Source organism: Heteronotia binoei, chromosome 1, assembly GCF_032191835.1.
Source record: "Heteronotia binoei isolate CCM8104 ecotype False Entrance Well chromosome 1, APGP_CSIRO_Hbin_v1, whole genome shotgun sequence".
NCBI classification, from domain to species: domain Eukaryota; kingdom Metazoa; phylum Chordata; class Lepidosauria; order Squamata; family Gekkonidae; genus Heteronotia; species Heteronotia binoei.
Genome location: NC_083223.1, coordinates 97,675,539 through 97,695,981, shown reverse-complemented (window position 1 = coordinate 97,695,981; position 20,443 = coordinate 97,675,539). Strand labels below are relative to the sequence as shown.

Genomic DNA, 20,443 nt, shown 5'->3' with positions numbered 1-20,443 from the left:
GCAGATTTAATCTTTCTTTGGCTAAAATGCATTTCAGAGAAGATGCCTCACTGAGGTGCAAAGTGCACTTCTGATATCATCAATGAATCCGCATTTAATCCAGACAACTGGTTACATGCTGTGATCTGTGACTCAGACAGTGATATACAAGCAACACGAGGGTTTTTTCCTTAATACAGACTCCTACACACTGTGGCTTGACTTCAACTGAACAACACCTTGCATAGCTTAACCAATCAACCCTGTATCAGATCACCAGTCTTTGCACTGCTATTGCTATGCAATAATCTGTGCTTTTATGCTAATATGAACACATGAATCTACTTAATATTGAATTAGACCAATGGTCCATCAAGGTCAGTATTGCTTACTCTGACTGCAGTGGCTCTCCATGGTCTTGGGCTGAGGTCTTTTACATCACCTGCTACTTGATCCTTTTTAAATGGAGATCCCAGGAAGTGAACCTGAGACCTTCTGCATGCCAAGCAGATGTTCTACCACTGAGCCACTGGCTCCTCCCAAAATGCACTTAGTTGCTTTTTTTAAAAAGAGAGCGAGTAGCACCTTGGCACTGTAACTCATTTTCACCCCCAACTCTGCAGGGTGGAGGTCTTGTTTGTCTGCCATCCTCAGAACCAATCATTTCCATAAAATATGCAACAAACTCACAACCACACTAGAGGCTCCTATCTGCTCCTAAGATGCACGGTGTATTCTCCTAAGCAAAGGACTTATTTCATTCCAGAAGGAAACTGCCATTTATATTCTTAGTGCACCTTCTTGGAAACTTCAGTTTAAAATGTGAAGCTGCACAAAGAGTAAAGATGAGGGACTGCATTAAGGGCTTTGCAGGATTTAGGCAGCTGCTGATCATGTTGACCTAAGCTATGAGCTAACCAGAAGCCAGGCGAACACCACTCATTTTTGTGTCTGTCCGTCATGCGAAAACATTTCTAAAATGTGTTAAAGAGCTGCAGCTTAAATCATGCAAACGTGATTGCATTTAATTGTATTAAACATGTCGCTTCTACTTGCAGATCTAGCCACTAAGGACACTTGATTGTGATAATGAATAACACAGACCAGCAATGTTCAATTACATAGCAAGGAAGTATCTCACCCACAACTCTGAAGTTTCCCATTGGATGTCTACTTTGTTTGCTGCTTTTGGAGGCTGCTGGTCCTGTATTCCAGTCAGCCCTGCTTCTTTTGTTTACATGAACATGGTATCACAGAATAACCAGTTTTTGAAAGAAAAGAAAAGATAGTAGGAAAGGAAAAGATAGTAGGATAATGGTGGAAGCAGGGGGTGGAAACAAGAAATATGGGACCAGCTGCAGAGACACAACAACGTAGTCTTATTATTATGACCCTCAGAGCTAAGTTGTAATATTACATCCCAGTTGGTTTGGATCCTGCGTAGCTTGCCATGGGCACGTGAGGAGGAGCTATTTTTCCCTGATTCAGACTAAATCGCTGCTCCTCTCAGATAGTGGCTAGGTTGCCAATCTCCAGGTGGTGGCTGGAGATGTCCTGGGATTACAACCAGTCTGCAGGTGACATAGATTAATCCACCTGGAGAAAATGGCTGCTTTGGAAGGTGGGCTCTATGGAATTCTAGCTCACTGAAATCCCTCCCCTCCTTAGGATCTGCCCCCTAAATATCCAGGTGTTTCACAACTTAGAGCTGGCAACTCTAATGGGGGCCCACTGACAAAAATCATCCCACACACACATTTGTGGCAATCTATGCAAGATCCAAGATAAAGTTTACATTACCTAGTTGCCTAACTATGGTTGGAAATGAACTTATCTTAAACAAAACTTAACATTTGCTGAAAACAAGCCTTACCATACTCAAGGCCATCAAATCGGGCCATGTTTGATGCTACTTCAGCTGCACACAACACATGGTAACAGACAATTGAGTAACAAGTATGGGGCAGACTAATTTCAACCACTTTGGCGCCTGCTTTCTCAAAGAGGCCAGCTGCTTTGGACCACACGGCAAGTGTTTCACTCGACATACCCGGTGCATTGTATTCCTTGGGAAGAAAAATACAATGTCATTAACCATCTTTCTGAATATTTTACTGTGCTCATCCACACTGTGGTGAAAAAAAATACTTAAGTTGCTCTAAAAATACTCAAGTTGTTCTGTAGTATGTCAAAGAAAACTCAGGAGGCCAAATTCTTTTTCTCTAAACCGCGGATCTCTCTTTAATTATTATGGAACTGTCTTTCCTTTGGCAGCCACTTAGGACACTGTCTGCCCAATCAATTCTAGTTATAGACTCAGTGCCAAAATGAGGCTTGCTTCAGAGGACCACATACCTTTGTGAGTCATTTGGGAATGAGACTGAGATGAGTCACAGCAATTCTAGCCCAAAGACCTGGAATGATGAGCAAGGGCATAAACATTGGCAGGGAGCTCATCAATAAAAGAAAAGCTAGAGTTGTCAGTTACAGCTCTGCAAAGATCCAAGGGCAGACTGATGGAAAGGTGTGAAGCAACGTGACACTTTGCATTCTAATAGATGCACTGTGCAAGGCCCGTTCTGCATTCAGTGATGGTCAAGACACAGGAGGAGTGTTTTTGCCTCCACAAATTATTCTTGAATAAATGTTACTTCAAAACAAAAATGCTCACTTATTGTTTCACATAAAAGTACGAAAAAATATATATGACTGTTCAGACCAACATTCTGCTTACAGTGTAGTAGTTTGGGGGCGATTATTTTTCCTGCTATTTTTTGGGGTGGGATGTATTGAATTAGATGCTGAGGAATAAAGTATTCAAGATCACTCACCTCAGTGAGTGAATGGGCTGTTTCTTCAGAATAAAAAGTATCTCAGTCAAATGGATTATGTATGTAAGTGCCCTTGAGTCACAAACGACTTATGGCGACTCCAGCAAAGGGTCTTCAAGGCAAGTGAGAAGCAAAGGTGGTTTGCCAGCACCTTACCCTGCAGTCTCTTCCTTGGCAGTCTACCATCCAAGCACCAACCTCGCTTAGCTTCCAAGATTGGATGAGATCAGGCTATACCATGCTGGCTGCCCTTGCAATACGAATTAGAACACCAGTAAAAATTTGTTCGGGTACCAGCTCATTTGCCCCTGCCAATGACCAACTGTTTAAAGTCACCTTTGGTATGCCTATGCAGAGTTGACTGGTATCCGTAATACTGGGTATTTGAAAGGGATGAAAGGGATCCTGTACTGTGGTTGAGTCTTTTGGATCATGCCCACCAAGTACTCCTGAAAGAAGCAAAGAAACTGGTCAGCTCCCGAAAAGAATCCACTACTGGCATTAAACTACTTTTAAAAATTATTTTTATTTTTATTATTAGTTTATTTATATTCTGCCCATTCCCCCACTGGGGGCTCAGAGCAGAGTACAGCAAATAGAAATAAAATCACAATAAAATCATAATAAAACCAATTTCAACATTCATCAAAGTGCAGCAAGATGATTCAGCAACATGATAGCAAGGTGGTATAGCACAAAGTAGTACTGCAATACAGCATCACAGTACAGTAGTGCAGTAGAGCAGCAGAGCAGTAGGGGGGAGGCCAATCGATCGATAAATAGATGCCCACTGCCTCATCCAAAGACCTGGCGGAACAGCTCCGTTTTGCAGGCCCTATGAAAGGCCAGCAAGCCAGGGAGGGCCTGGATCTCCACAGGGAGCTGCTTCCACCAGGTTGGGGTCAGGACTGAGAAAGTCCTGGCCCTGGTAGAGGCAAAACGGGCATCTCTTGAGTCGGGACTATCAGAAGATCTTGGGAGGTCGAACGAAGTGACCTCTGGGGCGTATATGGGAGGAGACGGTCCCAGGTATGTTGGTCCCAGGCAGCGCAAGGTCTTAAAAGTCAAAACTAACACCTTGAAACGGATCCGGTACTCTATAGGCAGCCAGTGCAGGTCATGGAATTCCGGCCATATGCTCATCCGTACAGGTGATGCAGTCAGCAGGCGAGCTGCCGCATTCTGCACCCGCTGCGGTTTCTGGGTCAGTTTCAGGGGTTGACCAGCGTAGAGCGAGTTACAGTCATCCAGCCTGGAAGTCACCATTGCATGGGTCACTGTAGCCAGGTCTTGGGGCGGATAGGTATGGTGCTAGCTGCCTGATCTGCCATAGATGGAAAAAGGCAGACCTAGCAGCTGCTGTGATCTGGGCCTCCATGGAGAGGGAGGCATCCAAAATCACCCCCAAACTCTTCACCTGTTGGACCGGTATCAGAACAGCACTGCCCAGGGCTGGGAGCTGGATGCACAACCTCATCCCCCCTCGACTCAGGTACAGGACCTCCGTCTTAGTTGGATTTAACTTCAGTCGACTCTGCTGTAACCATCCAGCCACAGTTCCTAACGCCTCGGACAGCTGTTCAGCGGAGGAAGATGGTCTGCCATCCATCAACAGAGCTGGGTGTCATCAGCATACTGGTGACAGCCCAGTTCAAAACCTTGGGCAATCTGGGCAAGGGGGCACATACAGATGTTAAATAATATGGGCGAGAGAATGGCTCCCTGCAGCACTCCACATATAAGTGGGTGCTACAGGGAAGTCTGCTCGCCAAGCATCACCCTTTGTCCCCGTCCCCGGAGGAAGGAAGAAAACCACTGAAAGGCTACCCCCAGTACCCTGGCAACGGCGAGGTAGTGGGTCAATAGGTTGTAGTTGACCATGTCAAATGCTGCTGATAGGTCAAGAAGAATCAGCAGTGCTGACCCGCCTTGGTCTAGATGCCTTCTTAGGTCATCTGTGAGGGTGACTAATACCGTCTCTGTCCCATGGCCCAGCTGGAAACCGGACTGGAATGGGTCCAGGGAGGATGTTTCCTCCAGGAAAACCTGCAGTTGCTCCGCTACTGCTTTCTCAACCACCTTTCCCAGGAATGACAGGTTCAAAATTGGGCAGCAGTTAGCTAGTACTCTAGGGTCTAGTGAAGGTTTTTTCAGAAGCGGCCGAATTACAGCCTCCTTGAACATCTCTGGGAATGTCCCACTTGTCAGGGACAGGTTAACAATATCCGCCAGAGAGCCCATGATATCATCCTGGCAAGCCTTCACAAGCCAGGATGGACAGGGGTCCAGGGGGCAGGTGGTAGGCTTCATCGCAGCCAGGATCCTGTCTACATCCTCCAATGTGAGTTGACTGAAGCGGCCCTGTACTGGACCATCTGGTGGCCAAGGGGCTTCCAGTTCACATACTGTATCAACCACGGCTGGGAGGTCCTGATGGAGAGTCAAGATTTTATCTGCAAAATATGTCGCAAAAGCCTCAGAGCCAATATCCAATTCCCTATCTTTTTGGTTGCTCGATGGCAAAGTTGTCAGAGACCGAATCGCTCTAAATAATTGAGCTAGGCGCGACTTCGCAGGCTCTATGGAGGCCGCATAGACGTTTTTCTTAGCGGACTTCATAGCCTTCTCATAGACTTTCATAAGTGTTCTATAAGAGAATCTGGACTCTTCATCATGAGTATGCTGCAACACTCACTGTAACCATCTAAACTATCGTTTCATTCTTAGCAGGTCCAAGGAGTACCAGGGAGCTGCTTTGGTACGGCAGCCAAGAGGGCACCGGGGGGCGATGTCGTCGATGGCAGTGGAGAGTCGGGAGTGCCAGTCCTCCACAAGCTTATCTAACAACCCACCAGGGGGCATCGGATCCCGCAGGGCTTCTCGAAACCGCTCTGGGTCCATTTGGCTCCGCGGGCAAGCGTAAATCCGCTTGCCACCTAAACAGGGTGGAAGTTGCAGGTCCAGCCGGACTTTCAAGGCATAGTGGTCTGACCATGGAACAGCATTTGCTGCCATCAGATCCACTGATATCCCTGCCCCGAAGTTCAGGTCCAGCGTGTGTTTCCGGTGTGTGGGAAATGATATAAATTGGTTGAGTCTCAGTGTCTCCATGGATGACACCAGGTCCTGTGCCTGCGAGGATGCCGCGTCATCAATGTGGGCATTGAAATCCCCCAGGACGTCGGTACACCACCCAGATCGCCACACTCTTCTCAGTTTCCCACACCAGGCCTGACATGGCCTCCCCCATGCAGTGCTATTCGGCCGAAAAGAGGCCCTGCTAACATCTGCTGGGAAAGTCCAAGGAGCAGATCTTTCATTCATTAACCCACACACACACTCCTTTTCAGACAACTACACTGGGAAAACAGGTAAATTTGTCATACCCAACATGGTGGCTGCATCATCCACACATCTAGTTAAAATGCCTGGAACGTCCATAGAATTCACTAGTGGAATGAGGCCATGCCGAGAAATTAAGCCATATGTTGGCTTCAAACCAACAACTCCACAGAGAGAGGCTGGATTTCTGGTTGACCCTCCAGTATCAGATCCCAGTGCCCTGTGGGTTGAGAAAAAGTTATCACCAGGAACAGATTTCAAGTCTTTACCCGTATACCTATGAATTATACCAAAGGTAATTTCCAGATTCATTCTAATAATATATTAAAATGACCTTTAATTAAGAAGAGTCAGTCTAGTTCATATGCAGTGCAGTCCTATGAAGTCATTCTAGTTTAAGCCAATTTCAACTCTGCAAAGGATTGCATTACTAGAACTGCTAATTCATCAGGTACATAGAATGGACTGCTAGATACACATATACAGAAGCTGACTGAGGTATAGTGAAGATGAAACAAAATAATAATATTTTTTAAAATCACACTGTGCCTTTAAATAACCTGTAGCCTCCTCTTCATATCTATTATGTATCTCGAACAAACATTTTTTCTTTTTGTATATTCCTTGTTTTTACTATATAACTAGGGCCCTAAAATCCTTTTCCCATGCAGAAGTGCATATACAATGAACAATAATATGTGAATTGTCTGATCCACAAGCGATGCATTTCTGCTCTTTGCTTATGAGGCGCCAGTTTGAAGAGACTTTGTGACTAATGGTTACTTCCTAGGATCACATTATCATAGCTATGCTTTTCAACAGCATCCTATCATTCAGATTAAGCACAAGACCCCTTTGTTGCTAAGGAACTACTACCCCAAGGAACAGGATTGGAACTACTAACCCAAGGAACTACTCACCTGAAGGAACAGGATTGGACTTGTTAAACCTAAAAGGCATTGAGTAATGCTGTTTTGAGATGTTTCGAAGGAAGAAAAAGGTATAAACCATCATATATGTAATAGACCTCCCATGTGGATTAAAAAACCCATTGAGCAGCTATTCAAGGATTCATGATGTGTTTATAAAAAGTTACAATACAGGAAGTACACAAAACAAATGACTGGGAAGGTTCAGGAGGAAATCACACAGGTGCTGTGGCAGTGGTATAAATGGAGGGCAGAGGGAGTTCCCCTGCCTAGAAGTGTCTGTGGCTCCTCCTGTGTATAATAAACTCTGGATGCATTGTGCCAGCATATCAATAACAGGATTTCTTTTAGTTGGTATTTCTCCCTTTTTTCCTTTTAAATAATTTTTTGTCAGCATGGCTAGGTAACTGAGAATAAACCTAGAATCAGAAGAGTATTAGAGAGGGATTTTCAGACTATTAGTTTACATTGACACTAGAACAATATTTTGGATGAAAGGGTATTTCATTGTTAAGGATGAGATGTTGCAGATCTCCCCAAATCAAAAGGTTTTTGTTTCTGTGTGGATGGGCTGCTGGGTAGACTTTTGATCCCATGGCATTTTTCAAACACTGAAGGCTAGTAGGATCAGTAACATCCCTTACTCCTTTGCCACAATAAATCCTTTTCAAACAGTACAAAGTGCTCATGTTGAGATTATAAAAAGAGCTAAGAATGAATGATTTGTCAGCGTTGGCCCTAAAAAGTCAAGGTGGGAATTACCATGTCCTCGCTACTCCTTTTGATCCACTGTAGTGCTCCTGTCTGGTCCAGAATGAATTTCAAGTACGAATAAGAAGCAATGCAGCTTCTGGATTTTGTCTGGCACCCAGCAAAGTTTTGTCACTAAACCCTTAATTAGTGACACTATGATTTTAAATTAGAGACATACAAAAATGCTTCTTACGCAAAGCATGTGAAAGAGGATACTGCAGCTGCACTGCCTCCAGAGCTTCCGCCCGTTATCAACCAGCTTAGCTCTTCATTACTCATGGTGGGATTTCGCACACATTTTTCTCTGTATTGTTGTGAATAACTCCAGGGGTTTCTCACTGGTCCAAACACGCCATCTGTGCTTCCAGAGCTAGGATAAGAAAGTCAGGGAAGGAAGACACAGGCTTATTGATATATTTAACCATCTTTTATCCAAGTGTATTTGAAACCACTTCCTCCAAAGTAGAATTACAAAAGATCTGTCAGTTTTCTGTCTAGACCAGGGGTGGCCAAACTTGCTTAACATAAGAGCCACACAGAATAAATGTCAGACATCTGAGAGTCACAAGACATGAACGTCAGATGTTTGAAAGCCGCAAAACAGGAAGGAAGGAAGGAAGGAAGGAAGGAAGGAAGGAAGGAAGGAAGGAAGGAAGGAAGGAAGGAAGGAAGGAAGGAAAATACATGGAAGAAAGAGAGGTGGAAAGAAAGCAGCTTTAACTTTAAACGCATTCTCCAAGCCACCGGCTGGGTTGATTTGGAGATAAGTGATTTAAAGAGACAAATGCCTTCTCCAAGCCAGCCAAAAGGGCGGTGGCCAAAAGCCACACAATATGTGTGAAAGAGCCACATGTGGCTCCCAAACCACAGTTTGGCCATCCCTGGTCTAGATTCTGATCTCTATACACAACAGCCTTGTTTTTTTTTGTTTTTTTTTTAAATTTTACTTTTATTTAATCAACAAAAGATACAAAAATTAATCACAGAAAAAAAACAACCTATTAGAGGTAGATTATGGTATGCCACCGTTGTTGTCTTTGACCAAGTAGCTTAATTAACTTTTTATCAGTAAACATTGCCTAAAATTCATACCAATCAACCTTTTTCCAACCAAATATATAGTTTTTCCCATTTCTTTATAGCCTCACATTTTGACATTCCTCTTATCAGATTTGACAGAACATCCATTTCAGCAATATTTAATATCTCACGAATTACGTCCTCTCGGAGTGGGACAGCCTTCTGTCTCCAAAGTTTAGCAAAAAGGATCCTGGCCGCTGTCAGGATGTAAACAGTAATGTACTCGTCTTCCCGCGGAATTTCGTTTCGTACGTGAGAAAGCAAAAATGTCTCTGGCTTCAGTTGAATATTCACTTTTAACATTCGTGTTAGCAATCTATGTATCATAATCCAATATTTTTTAGTTATTTCACAATACCACCATAAATGAAAGAACGAACCTATACATTGACCACACTTCCAACATTTCGGGGAGTAGGAGGGGTTTATTTTGTTCAGTTGGACTGGTGTCATATACCACCGATGGAAAAGTTTGAAGAAATTTTCTCTAAGTCTAGCTGGTTTGATTATACTATAGTTATTTTTCCATAGAAGAGTCCACTGTTCTAACGTGATGTTTTTCTCTAAGTTCTTTGCCCATTTAATCATTGCCGATTTAACCACCTCATCCTCCAATTTCCTTTGTAAAACATAATTATATACTCTCTTGATCATTTTACGTGGACCTGATGCCAAGATTTTATCAAAATCAAAATTATGCTTAGAGAAACCTGAGACCTTATCCCTATTATATTTTGTAGTAATTTGTACCATTACCCACCAATCCAAATTCAAACCTAAAGCCTCAAGCTCCTCTTTCTTTCTCAAATTATCCTTGTCGTCAAGTAGATCTGAGTATCTGATCAACCTTGCTGGGCTCCACAAATGAGGGTGGACCGAGGCCTCCTCAGGTGAAATCCATCTGGGGGTTTTTTCACCATAAATTTTGTTTTTAATCTTAATCCATCCTTCATAAAGGGATTTCCTGATCAGATGGTTTTTAAAAAATCTGCGGGGTTCCCCTGAGTACCAAAGATTAGCGTGCCATCCAGTTTTTAAATCAGAGCCTTCTATGGCTAGGATACGTTTATCTTCTAACAATATCCAGTCTCTTAACCAAAGAGTTGTACAGGCTAAATGGTAGAGTTCGAGATCAGGGAGTGCCAAGCCTCCATTTTGCTTTACATCGGTTAGGAGCTTCCACAACAGCCTTGTTCACATGCTATAATGAATGCATGTACAGCTTGTAAGAAAGTGCTACCATACATGCACTTTACAAATGAAATCAGGGACCAGTACATAAATGTGAAGTCTGTACTACACGTTGAGCTGCAATGGACATTAAATATGAGAATTACTTAACATAAAGAAAAATCAAGGGTATGTTGTGCATACATGTATTTTCACTATAACTTGGCTACCAGAACTGGTCATTCAGGGGTAAGAAATCTGTAGTTAAGGATTTTTCTGTTGTTTAAAAAAAGATTCTCTCACCTTTAGGAACATAATTCTGGACATAATCTATTAAACTGCTTCACAATTCCAGGGAAACAGTGAGGGATCATTACCCCCCTTAATCAGCAGGCACATTTAGTGATAGTAGCCAAGCTAACAGGGTAAAGATTTGCCTTAACAGGGTAAAGATTTAGGGATGCAACTTCATCATACATGATACAGTATATCATGCATTCAATTCAATATTCCAACCACCTGAAGGCCTTAGCTGTCTTTCTCAAAGAAAAAGAGTAATTTCCAACCACCAGGTTTGTAAAGATAGGTGTCATGATCCTAAGCCTAGAGGGCCTGGAGAAGCCTACTCAATTTGTTAGTGGGCCTACATCTCCCAGGATCCCATTTATCATTCTGAATGGATGGGTAGCAATTTTGGAGGGAAAACATGCCCAGTGGAGTCTAGAGGGGTGGAACTTGGGAGGAAAGAATAAAAGGCCCAGCTTCAGACCGGGAACTGTTCTCTCTGGAAAAGCTGCAGCAGGAGGAATTCCTCACTTGTGCTGAGTCTCTTGGCATTAGAGGAAGAGAACATTTAGTTAGTCGTGTCAGGGCTGTAATTTCTTTGCATCAACTTTACCCGTCACTGTTGCACTAATAATTAAAACCACTTGTTTTAGCACTTATAATAAACTTAGTATTGTTATACTGCCTGGGTCCTCATGTCTCTTTGGACACAGATAGAAGGCATTTTGTTAAGAAGAGAGACAGGGGTTGGGTGGGTGCTCTGAGTCCTCTCAGACAGACCCTTACCAGAGTGGTGGCATCCAGTAGAAAACCCTTCCTGGTCACCTGCTGGCTTTGTGACAACAGGCTTGAATTTGCCACTGCCAGGTGAAATTTTATAAATAAGAGCAGGAACAAGTTGGATTTCCAAGGAAGCTGGTGGATGACAAAGGCTTTAGAGCCTGGTCAATTTCCTAGCACTTCTCCAGAACAGAACAAGAAGTGCCAAGGAGGCTCAAGATTTCACCGCACTTACCCCATAGCAAATTCATCTAGATTTGTTTTTCCAACAAGTATAGCTCCTTGATCCAGCAATTTCTGAACTACTGTTGCATTGTAAGGGGGGATATAACCTGAAAAAAATACAACCACTGGGTTAACTGAAGCCTATATGTTTTTATGAGTTTAGTAACTGGATTTTGCCCTTGCAAAATGGACAACTGAACTATGGACAATTGAATGTCCTTGAAAGGTATTGCAATACTGTTATGTTTAGATTTTTCAATCTTTTTTTCAAATTTTTATCCATTTTAGAAAATACCTTATAAAGCCATCCAAGCAAGGGATTCTACAACTGGAAGACAAGGTTCTCCTAACACGACTGTAATTACATGAGTTACATACCTCCACTCTAGTAAACAAGGCTACCCAACCTGGCATTAGTTGACTCGCTTGCTAGTGCATCATTTAACAACTATCTCTAGTTTTGTGCATATATGGATTTTTCTGCTGGTCTTACCCTTACAATAACCTATGTGTTCTGGAGAGTACTGAGATGTGCTCCAAGAACTGCTGGCTAGAGATTTCCTGTTTAGCTTCTTCTGGGAGTCAAATGTATCTTTAAATCTGTTCTATACCCAGGGCTTTAAAAAAGCAGGAACGCACAGGAAAGCAGTTTCGGCAGGCTTGGCTTCAGGGGTATGGCCTAATATGCAAATGAGTTCCTTCTGGGCTTTTCCTACAAAAAAGCCCTGTGTGAAACAATGATGATATCAGGGGGTGTGGCCTAATACGCAAATAAATCCCTTTCACCATGTAATCTCAAAACTGCAAAAGATCCTGCTCTCAATTTGAAGAAAGGTATAAGCTGCAGAATTTCAGGGCATGATGGATGAACCCAAAATCTTCTCTCTCCCACTATTTTATAAACATCAAGCCTGATAAAGAGGCCTGAGGAATTCAAAGGCTTACACTCAGTATTTTGTGATGTTCTGGTTGGTCCTAATAAAAAGGAATTACACTATAGTTTTCTGGCAGGATTTGTGTGAAAGCCTTTGGATTCTCCAAGTGTGTGCAAAAAGAGCTTAACTTTGTTTTGTTTTACATACAGTTTATGTACTAAAAGCTGATTTGCATATGTGTTGTACATTTGTCTCATGTCAGGGGATTTTTTAGATACACTATTAACAGAACCAGATTAGTGCAATATCATGCAGATTTTTATTACTTCAAAACCTGCACTAATCTCTTCAAGTAATCATTAAAACAATTATAGTCACCAATCTACTCATTCCCTATGCAACTAACAATTTTAAAGCTATAAAGCAACTGTGGAAACAGAAACATGATAACAACTCAATTAAAAGTCAAATTAGCAATATTAGCTAAAAATCAGCTAAGTACCAACAGAAGTACAAATGAATACAACTAGATTCATTAGCAAGCATACTAAAAAGTTGGCATAAAAATTATTATAAGTGGATCAAAAGATCAATCCATAGAAAGGTGCAAGAATATTTCTTGGATTTATACAGGCATAACTAAACTGCAGGGAAAGAGGAAGATCTAACAAAGAGATGGATTGACTCAATCAAGGAGCCATAGCCCTTTTTCTGCAAGACCTGAACAAAGTTGTTTATGACAGGAAGTTTTGCAGGACAGTAATTCACAGGGTTGCCATAAATTAAAAGCAACTTGATGGCACTTAACACAGACAGTCCTGACAAAATTAAAACACTACATTTCATTCCACTTGTACATGTGGCTTGTCTGCTTGCACATAATTCTGATGACCCCCCCCCATTTCAGCCCCCACCCTGCAAGACCTCCACTCCATCCCCAAGGGACAACAGACCACAGAAGTGCAGTAGGGTACTTCATGAAGGGGAAGGAGAAAAAGTTTCATTCCTCAGGTACCACCCCCAGGATTTCATAAAGGGCATTAATTGCATGTTTAACTATCTCCCACTGAAAGTTCTTAACTTTGGCTGGTTCCTGCCCAATTTACAAGATTAAAATAATTGTGTAAAAGAACTATTGTGCTTGTAATTAAAAATTAGAGGCAGGAGCAATATAATTTCCAGTTAGTTGAATGCTTTAGATGTGTTTCATTTGGTAAAAAAAATGAACAAGTTTGTGCTACAGCTATCCTGCTCAATGCAACTATGCCACAAAATTCTTGGGTTCATTTAGGACAGCTGCATAGCAATAATCCAATGAATCCATTCATTGGGTGTGATCAAACAAGCAGTTTGGCCCACCATAGCCACCCCTCTCCTCTGGATTAAAAAGGCATGATCCCACACGCACATCTGACTCCCATGCCCCACTTGCCCTTACCTTGCACTAAAATTACTTAAGAAAAAAACACCCAATCCAGCTGCAGGTCCATGGTTGCGTGTATTAGTGATGTGGATGACCACCCACAGGCCTGCTGCACTATGATTCAGCCTCAGGGGGCACTGTCTGATTGACATAAACCACCCCAAACTCACACAGCTTATTTAAAGCCAAAATACTGCTGCAGCAACCTGCTCGTCTGGCTGCACCCACTAATATAATTATATGAAAGAATAATTATGACTAGAAATCTATTTTCTAAAAAGATCTGAGATGGAAAAACCAAAAAATCCAGTAGACTGATTTACCTTTTAACATATTGGATGCACATGTTGTTTCAATACCCGCTGTACTGAAGTTGTCTTTCACTGCAATAGGAATTCCATCTAAATCTCCCAGCCTCTGGCCTGCATTATGGACAACGCAAGGACATTTTAAATCATTTATTTATTTATTTGATTTATATCCCACCCTCTCCGCCAAAGCAGGCTCAGGGCGGCTCATATCAATAAAACATTTACAATACTGAACTTTAACCATTAAGACACTGAACAATATAAACAATTAAAACATATTAAAACAGTTTGGTGCTAATGTTAAATTCCAGTATCTTCAGCCCTCTTGAGTATCCTCATATATTACTATCAGTTGAAGGTGAGTTGAAACAAAGTTGTCTTACAAACCTTGCGGAACTGGACAAGGCCATATATATGGTTCATATATATGGAATCTTATTTACATTACTTTGTACACGGAAAGATGCATTCCTTCAGTAGCTTCAGAACTGAAGGATCAAGCATGCTAACCCTTTCAATTTTATACCCTTTTGCAGGCACTACTGTGCCTAGTGCTAGTAGATGGACTCTCTGTGTGCAGAACTTATGAACCAGTGTGGCTCTTCTCCAATGCACCAGAGCCAATCTCCAGCAAAGCAAGATGGTATGGTATTTCTTTGTGTCTGCATTAGGAATCTTGTTCAGTCACATAGTTTGCCATGACAATGCAACTGAATGTGAATGGGCACACAGCTTGGACACATAGTTTGTAACTTTATTATTTGGAGGTTCCTCCATCCAACAAAACATGTTTTCAGACAGCCAAATATTGTGCTTGGTTTTAATATTTCCAAGACAAATCCTACTGAGCCTAAACTATACCAACAGCTATACCAACAGCAACTTTTATGTATTTGACACATAAAACATTTCTAATGTATTTCTACCTCTTAAGATAAGTAGTAGTACCAGAATGGGAATCCCATGCATGTCACACTCCCTTTACTTTAAAGGGTGCACAGAATACAAATGACCAAGAACCAGCCTTTACCAAGGTCTGTTTACAACATTTTGTTAAAGAAACTTTGTTCTACAAACTACTTAAGTAAGAATACTTGATTTAGTTGAGTTAAACTGAAAGAACGTTAAATAGACCAAATGAAAGGATGCTGTTTGAGCCAGCTAGGGCTTTAGGTTGGTTTATTTTTAAATTTCCAGCCTAAGCACACATGCTTTAACTACTATTTAAACTAATATGATTTAAGTCTGATGTTCAGATTCTTTGTTTCAGATTTTATTTAAACATGACAGTAGCAAGGCCAAAATACCCACCCTTGGGTCTTTTTATGGTCTCTCTCCCACTTGCTTTAAACTGGACTGTAATAACTCACTTACAACAGCCACATGAACTTAGCTTGCCAGAGATATATAATTCTTGTTGATACTGTGCTGGCATGTGACCTGAGCTTGCAGAGCTGCTTTGCCCAAGTTGTAGCCAAGTTTTAACAAAACGCTGAACACATGCAAAAGTTGCAAGGGAAGAGTCAATCCCCTTGCCTAGTCGGTGTCATGTTTAAGTAAGGCCCAAGATTTGCCCTGAGCCTGCTTCGGCAGAAGGGCAGGATACAAATCAAATCAAATAAATAAAGATTTGGCTGTGTAACAACAGCTAAATATCACAGAACGTGACTCCATGCAGACAGCACGACAGGCACATAATGCTGGTACAAACAAGTGTATATTGAGAACTGGATCTCTGAGGCCACTAGACCAGCTATGAATAAATTTTGTTTGGCTGTAAGAGCCAGCCCTAAAATTTAAGAGCCAGACTCATTTTTCATTCTTCAAGGTTTTACATTTTCTAATGACTGCTACCCCCAAACCAAATCTTAAACAATTTTATTGAATATAGGAGGCAGTACAAAAGGCAATTGGTTAAGAAGCAAATTTATTTGTCATCATTGACTGGTGGAAAGATTTGCAAACAAACAAATAATGACAAGAACTTTTTATGTAAAACCAACAATTCATTAAGCCATGCAAGTTAATATTATGATGCAAAAATGATCTAGCCAGGTTTTTGCTCAGTCTTGGCCTTATTACAGCTCCCATTCCAAACAGCTTTTGTCAGTGAAAATCTAATGATCTAAAACATTTGTAGTGATTAAAGGGAATTTTTTCCTCCCATTTCAACTAGAGGAAAACCTGTTTTGATCCAACCCTTTGTACATCTGCTGAGAGTCACTGCAATGCAAGCACTGCTGAAAATACTAAGCAGCATAATTAAATTTCTGCGTACTGTGGTGACCTGGCTCCTGGGATTTATTAAGCCCTGCACTAGACTAAAATAAACTCAGCTGTATCTTTTACAACATTTGTTAAATAATTGTCAAGATAACAAAAAAATTTAGGGATAAGTAATTGTTCTGCAGGATGAAATTACCTTTTCTGTATCTTTTTTCAGATGCTTCAGCCTGTTTTAATGCTGTGTCCTCCGTTACAGAGATATAAGCATTAAGAAATCGGGTGGCCTTGATTAAGGCAAGACACTTTTGACAGAGCTCTACTGGACTTACTTGCCCTTCCTTTAATGCTGCAGAAATCTGAAATTACAGCCATTTTTAAAAGAAATTGAGAGAAAAAAAAATAAAGATGTCAGGTTTCCAATACTAAGTTTCCTACTAGAAATCAAATCTGCATATACAGAACTTTTGTTATGTCAAAGAAGCAAAATAACCTTTTGGGCAAACAATTCTGCAATTATATAAAATCAAAGCTGTAGTTCAGGTTCTGTTACTCATAAATCCTGTGTCAGGCAATCTCTTCATAAATCAATTCTGACAAGTGTTTTCCTGATCCTGTGTACCAGCAAAGATGACAGAAGTACATGGGAGTGCCAATGCTCTTATGTATGTTGAATAAATGCCAAGACTAGGGGCTGCTCTCTATAAAACAATCACTCCACTGATTTCCCCTTTATATTGATCCACACATTGCATTTCTCTTCACATGGCAAAACAGTCACAGGTAAAAGACTATCATAGATTGAAGCCAAGGGAACATTTTTACAGAAGGAATTATTTCCTTCTGTTCTCACTTCTGAACTCGTGCTGCAGCCCAACCCGCCCCCCCCCCCCAATGCTGCTACTGGAAAGGCAAACAATTCATAGCATGCATAAAGAAATCATTCTATCTGTAGAAATGCTGTGTTGGAACTGTCACTACAGTTTTTGTTCTGTTTTTTTTTAAAATACCATCATAACCCCCTTTATAGTCAGTACTAATTACACATGCTGTGCAGATGCAAGAAACCCTTTCCTGGCATAAATGGAGGTCTGGCCTTCAACCTTAACAGCAGACATTTATGTTGGGAAGACCCTGCAACTGAATTAACTATAAAATCAAAGACTGAGGATCTTCTTGGGGGTGCATCTTCGCTGTAGAAATTCTTTACCCAGGGAAGTCTGCCTAGAAAGCTAGACACCTTTTTTTTCCTTGCTGGAATTACTTAAGAGCTAAAGGGTTTTTTTCCCCACTGAATTATAGCTCATGTTTTATTCTGTTTTAACTTTTACCCACATGCAGCAAACTTACCAAGAAGCAATAAAAACAAGTCAATATTCAAGGCTGGTGTTGCTAGAATCTTTGCAGGTTACAAGACCAGCAGTCAGAGCACCAGTACAACAAGCTAAAGTTTCAGAGGAATACTCATAGTAGTCTGCTATAGCAAAAATACAAGTATGACAGCAGTTTAAAAACTAGGAAGATTTCATTCCAGTGCATGTGTTCATGGATTAGAATCCCCGTCTTCATCTAGAAATGGGATATATCCCACAAAAACATGTGATGGAATTAAATATGTTAATCTTTAAGGTGCCTCTAAATTCTTTATTTAGGTTTATTTATTTTATTCGATTTTTAGCCCGCCCTTCCCGTAGAACAGGCTCTTTTTCCTTGGCATAGCTCCGATACCCGTAAAGCTACATTACGGCCAGAAATCTCACAGGTAAAGCTTGGGAAAGCTTTCCATGCTTTGTTTTTGTCTCTCATGTCCTACTGGTGAATATGCACTCTCAAAAGCTCAAGGCGACAAGGCGCTGTTTTAAACAAAAAGAAGCACGAAAAGAGAAGCACGAACGCTTGACCCGCCCATCAAGGGACAGTTGGCCGATCGCAGCCGTACCCTCTCTCACCTCTCGGAGTGAGGCCCGCAGCATCTTTCCTATAAAACCAAGGCCGAAAAATTGTAAATGTTTTCTCCAGAACAGCCGCTATCGAAAACTGTACTGTACAACTATAGAGATGGGCGCCGCCATCTTGAGCAGCACTTGCTACCATCGCCATCTCTAATTGGCTCAAGCCTTATACGGCTAGTATGATGCTGTGTTCCTATTGGCTCGGTAGGGGAAGGGGGAACTGAGTTACTGGGTTAAGCGGGGAGCTGGTTTGAAGGAGACTGAGGGCAGCTTTTCGTGAGGACTGGAGTTAACAAGGGCGGGGGGCTGCAGGCAGGAAAGGGGGTGAGCCCGGTCTCGGAGAGTAGGGCACTGAGGAGCCGCTGTTCTTCCGGGAGGAGGGGTTGGCTTCTCGTCTGGCGTTATCCTGACGGGATTTGTGTGTTAATGTTTCAGAAAGAAAGGGAATCAAAACGTCTGTAAAATATATGCAGAAAAGCAAAGACATAAGCTGTTCTTCTGCCTTATTTCTCCCATTCGATTTAAATAATGCAAATAATGATTACACATGCTGGTCTTTTTTAGTTGAACAAAGTTAAACATTGGTAGTTTGGGAGCGGATCGCGATTTGTAGAAAAGGGCCGTTTACCGGCCTATCATTAACGGGGGAGGATTGTAGTAGCCTTCTGCACGGTGAAAGAATTAGTGCGTTTCTTCATTTGTAATCATGTTACTCAAAGTACACGTGTTTGGCAGGAAAGCGTGTAGTAGTTTGTTCCGCTGTCAAAGGTCAAGTGTCACCTGTGTTGGAAAAGGGACAAGTTTGACTCAGTGGCTCATGTGTAGGGATTTCCACATCACCTGTCAACGATGTACAATTATGCCATCCTGGGTGATTGACCGTTATGGGAAAAATGATGTGCTGCGATTCACAAACAATATGATGTTCCCTGTAATCCATTTTCCCAATGAAGTTATTATTAAAGTCCATGCTGCAAGTTTAAATCCCATAGATGTTAACATGAGAAGTAAGTGCTTATATTCGTTTCTTGTCAATTAGTATAAGTAATACTGTCATCATATAGAGATTTACGGTGCTGATTACAGAGATAATGTATGTAAAGTGCTTAAAGCTTTGGAAAGTTGTTTTAAATATAGTTATATTTTGCACTGTCAGAGCCAGTTTGGTGTAGTGGTTAAGCGTGCGGACTCTTATCTGGGAGAACCGGCTTTGATTCCCCACTCCTCCACTTGCACCTGCTGGAATGGCCTTGGGTCAGCCATAGCTCTGGCAGAGGTTGTCCTTGAAAGGGCAGCTGCTGTGAGAGCCCTCTCAGCCCCACCTACCTCACAGGGTGTCTGTTGTGGGGGAGGAAGGTAAAGGAGATTGTGAGCCGCTCTGAGACTCTTTGGAGTGGAGGGCGGGATATAAATCCAATATCATCATCATCTTGTTCACTAAGTGTAATAGTAGTCTTCTGAAAGTCCAGTTTATAAGGGTATAACTCTGGTTCGGGTTGTAGTGATTGTGTCATGAGCTTTCACAGGTATTCTTCACGCCAGGCTCTTTGTCCAAAAACTTGTGCCATAATAACAGCCTGATCCCACAGAGTGAATTAGTCCTAGATGCATTCTTATATATTCTTGGGATCAGACTTAAATTAGGGTAGTCTTTAATGAGCCACAGAACAGTTTGTTGCAGTGGGCTGATAGTAGTCTTGGGTGACTATTCTAGAAGTGATCCCAGATGAAGGTAGTGGTTGTTATAGGCTTAATTTGTGTATGTTCTGATATTTATTCAGGCTTGAAAATTGTGTGTGTACATGTGCAGGATATGCTGTCTGCTTGTCTCCATTCTGCCCACCTCCATGCAGAGTGAAGCATACAAACTTACAGAAATTTAAGGTGTTAACAGTGCAATCCTAAACAGTGACTCCACTCTGGGCCACTGTCATCAGCATAGCATAGTGTTCTTCTGTATGAGTAATTGATTGTATTTTTGAGATCCTAAATATGCAGAGGATACATTTAGCATAAGTATTGTTTTCTGGTGGCTGTTTCTAGCAAAGAAAATTAAATTTCTATGTGTATCTTTATCTCTGTATATAGTCCAGGTTAGGATGAATATCTGTTGAATTGACTACAAAAGTAGATAAAGTATAAATGCAGGTGAAGGGTTTTTAAGAGTTTACTTAATGATATAGCACAAGGGTGAAAAATGCAGTTCCTATCCCTGATATTAAACTTCAGCAGTTTTTCTCAAATAAAATGATCATTCTGTTGTGCTTGCCTCTTATTAACATTGT

The 20,443-nt window shown here is 41.5% G+C and overlaps 2 protein-coding genes across 4 annotated transcripts in view; one reads left to right on the top strand and one right to left on the bottom strand.

The window, feature by feature from the left end:
• The window catches only part of QRSL1 (glutaminyl-tRNA amidotransferase subunit QRSL1), a 27,775-nt gene extending 9,390 nt beyond the window's left edge, over window positions 1-18,385 (bottom strand). The window contains exons 1-8 of the mRNA XM_060237669.1: window positions 18,156-18,385; window positions 16,406-16,565; window positions 13,996-14,094; window positions 11,385-11,481; window positions 8,028-8,204; window positions 6,197-6,372; window positions 3,147-3,259; window positions 1,853-2,045 (exon numbers count right to left, since the gene is read on the bottom strand). Of these exons, the coding sequence (XP_060093652.1) occupies window positions 1,853-2,045; window positions 3,147-3,259; window positions 6,197-6,372; window positions 8,028-8,204; window positions 11,385-11,481; window positions 13,996-14,094; window positions 16,406-16,565; window positions 18,156-18,179 (1,039 nt within the window). The 5' untranslated portion in view covers window positions 18,180-18,385. The remainder of the gene's footprint in view (window positions 1-1,852; window positions 2,046-3,146; window positions 3,260-6,196; window positions 6,373-8,027; window positions 8,205-11,384; window positions 11,482-13,995; window positions 14,095-16,405; window positions 16,566-18,155) is intronic.
• The window catches only part of RTN4IP1 (reticulon 4 interacting protein 1), a 23,321-nt gene continuing 21,233 nt past the window's right edge, over window positions 18,356-20,443 (top strand). Inside the window, exon 1 of one of the 3 annotated variants that reach the window (XM_060237681.1) lies at window positions 18,356-19,165. In XM_060237681.1, coding sequence (XP_060093664.1) covers window positions 18,865-19,165 — 301 coding nt within the window. In that variant the 5' untranslated portion in view covers window positions 18,356-18,864. The remainder of the gene's footprint in view (window positions 19,166-20,443) is intronic. The other 2 variants (XM_060237698.1, XM_060237690.1) reach the window with 2 other exon arrangements.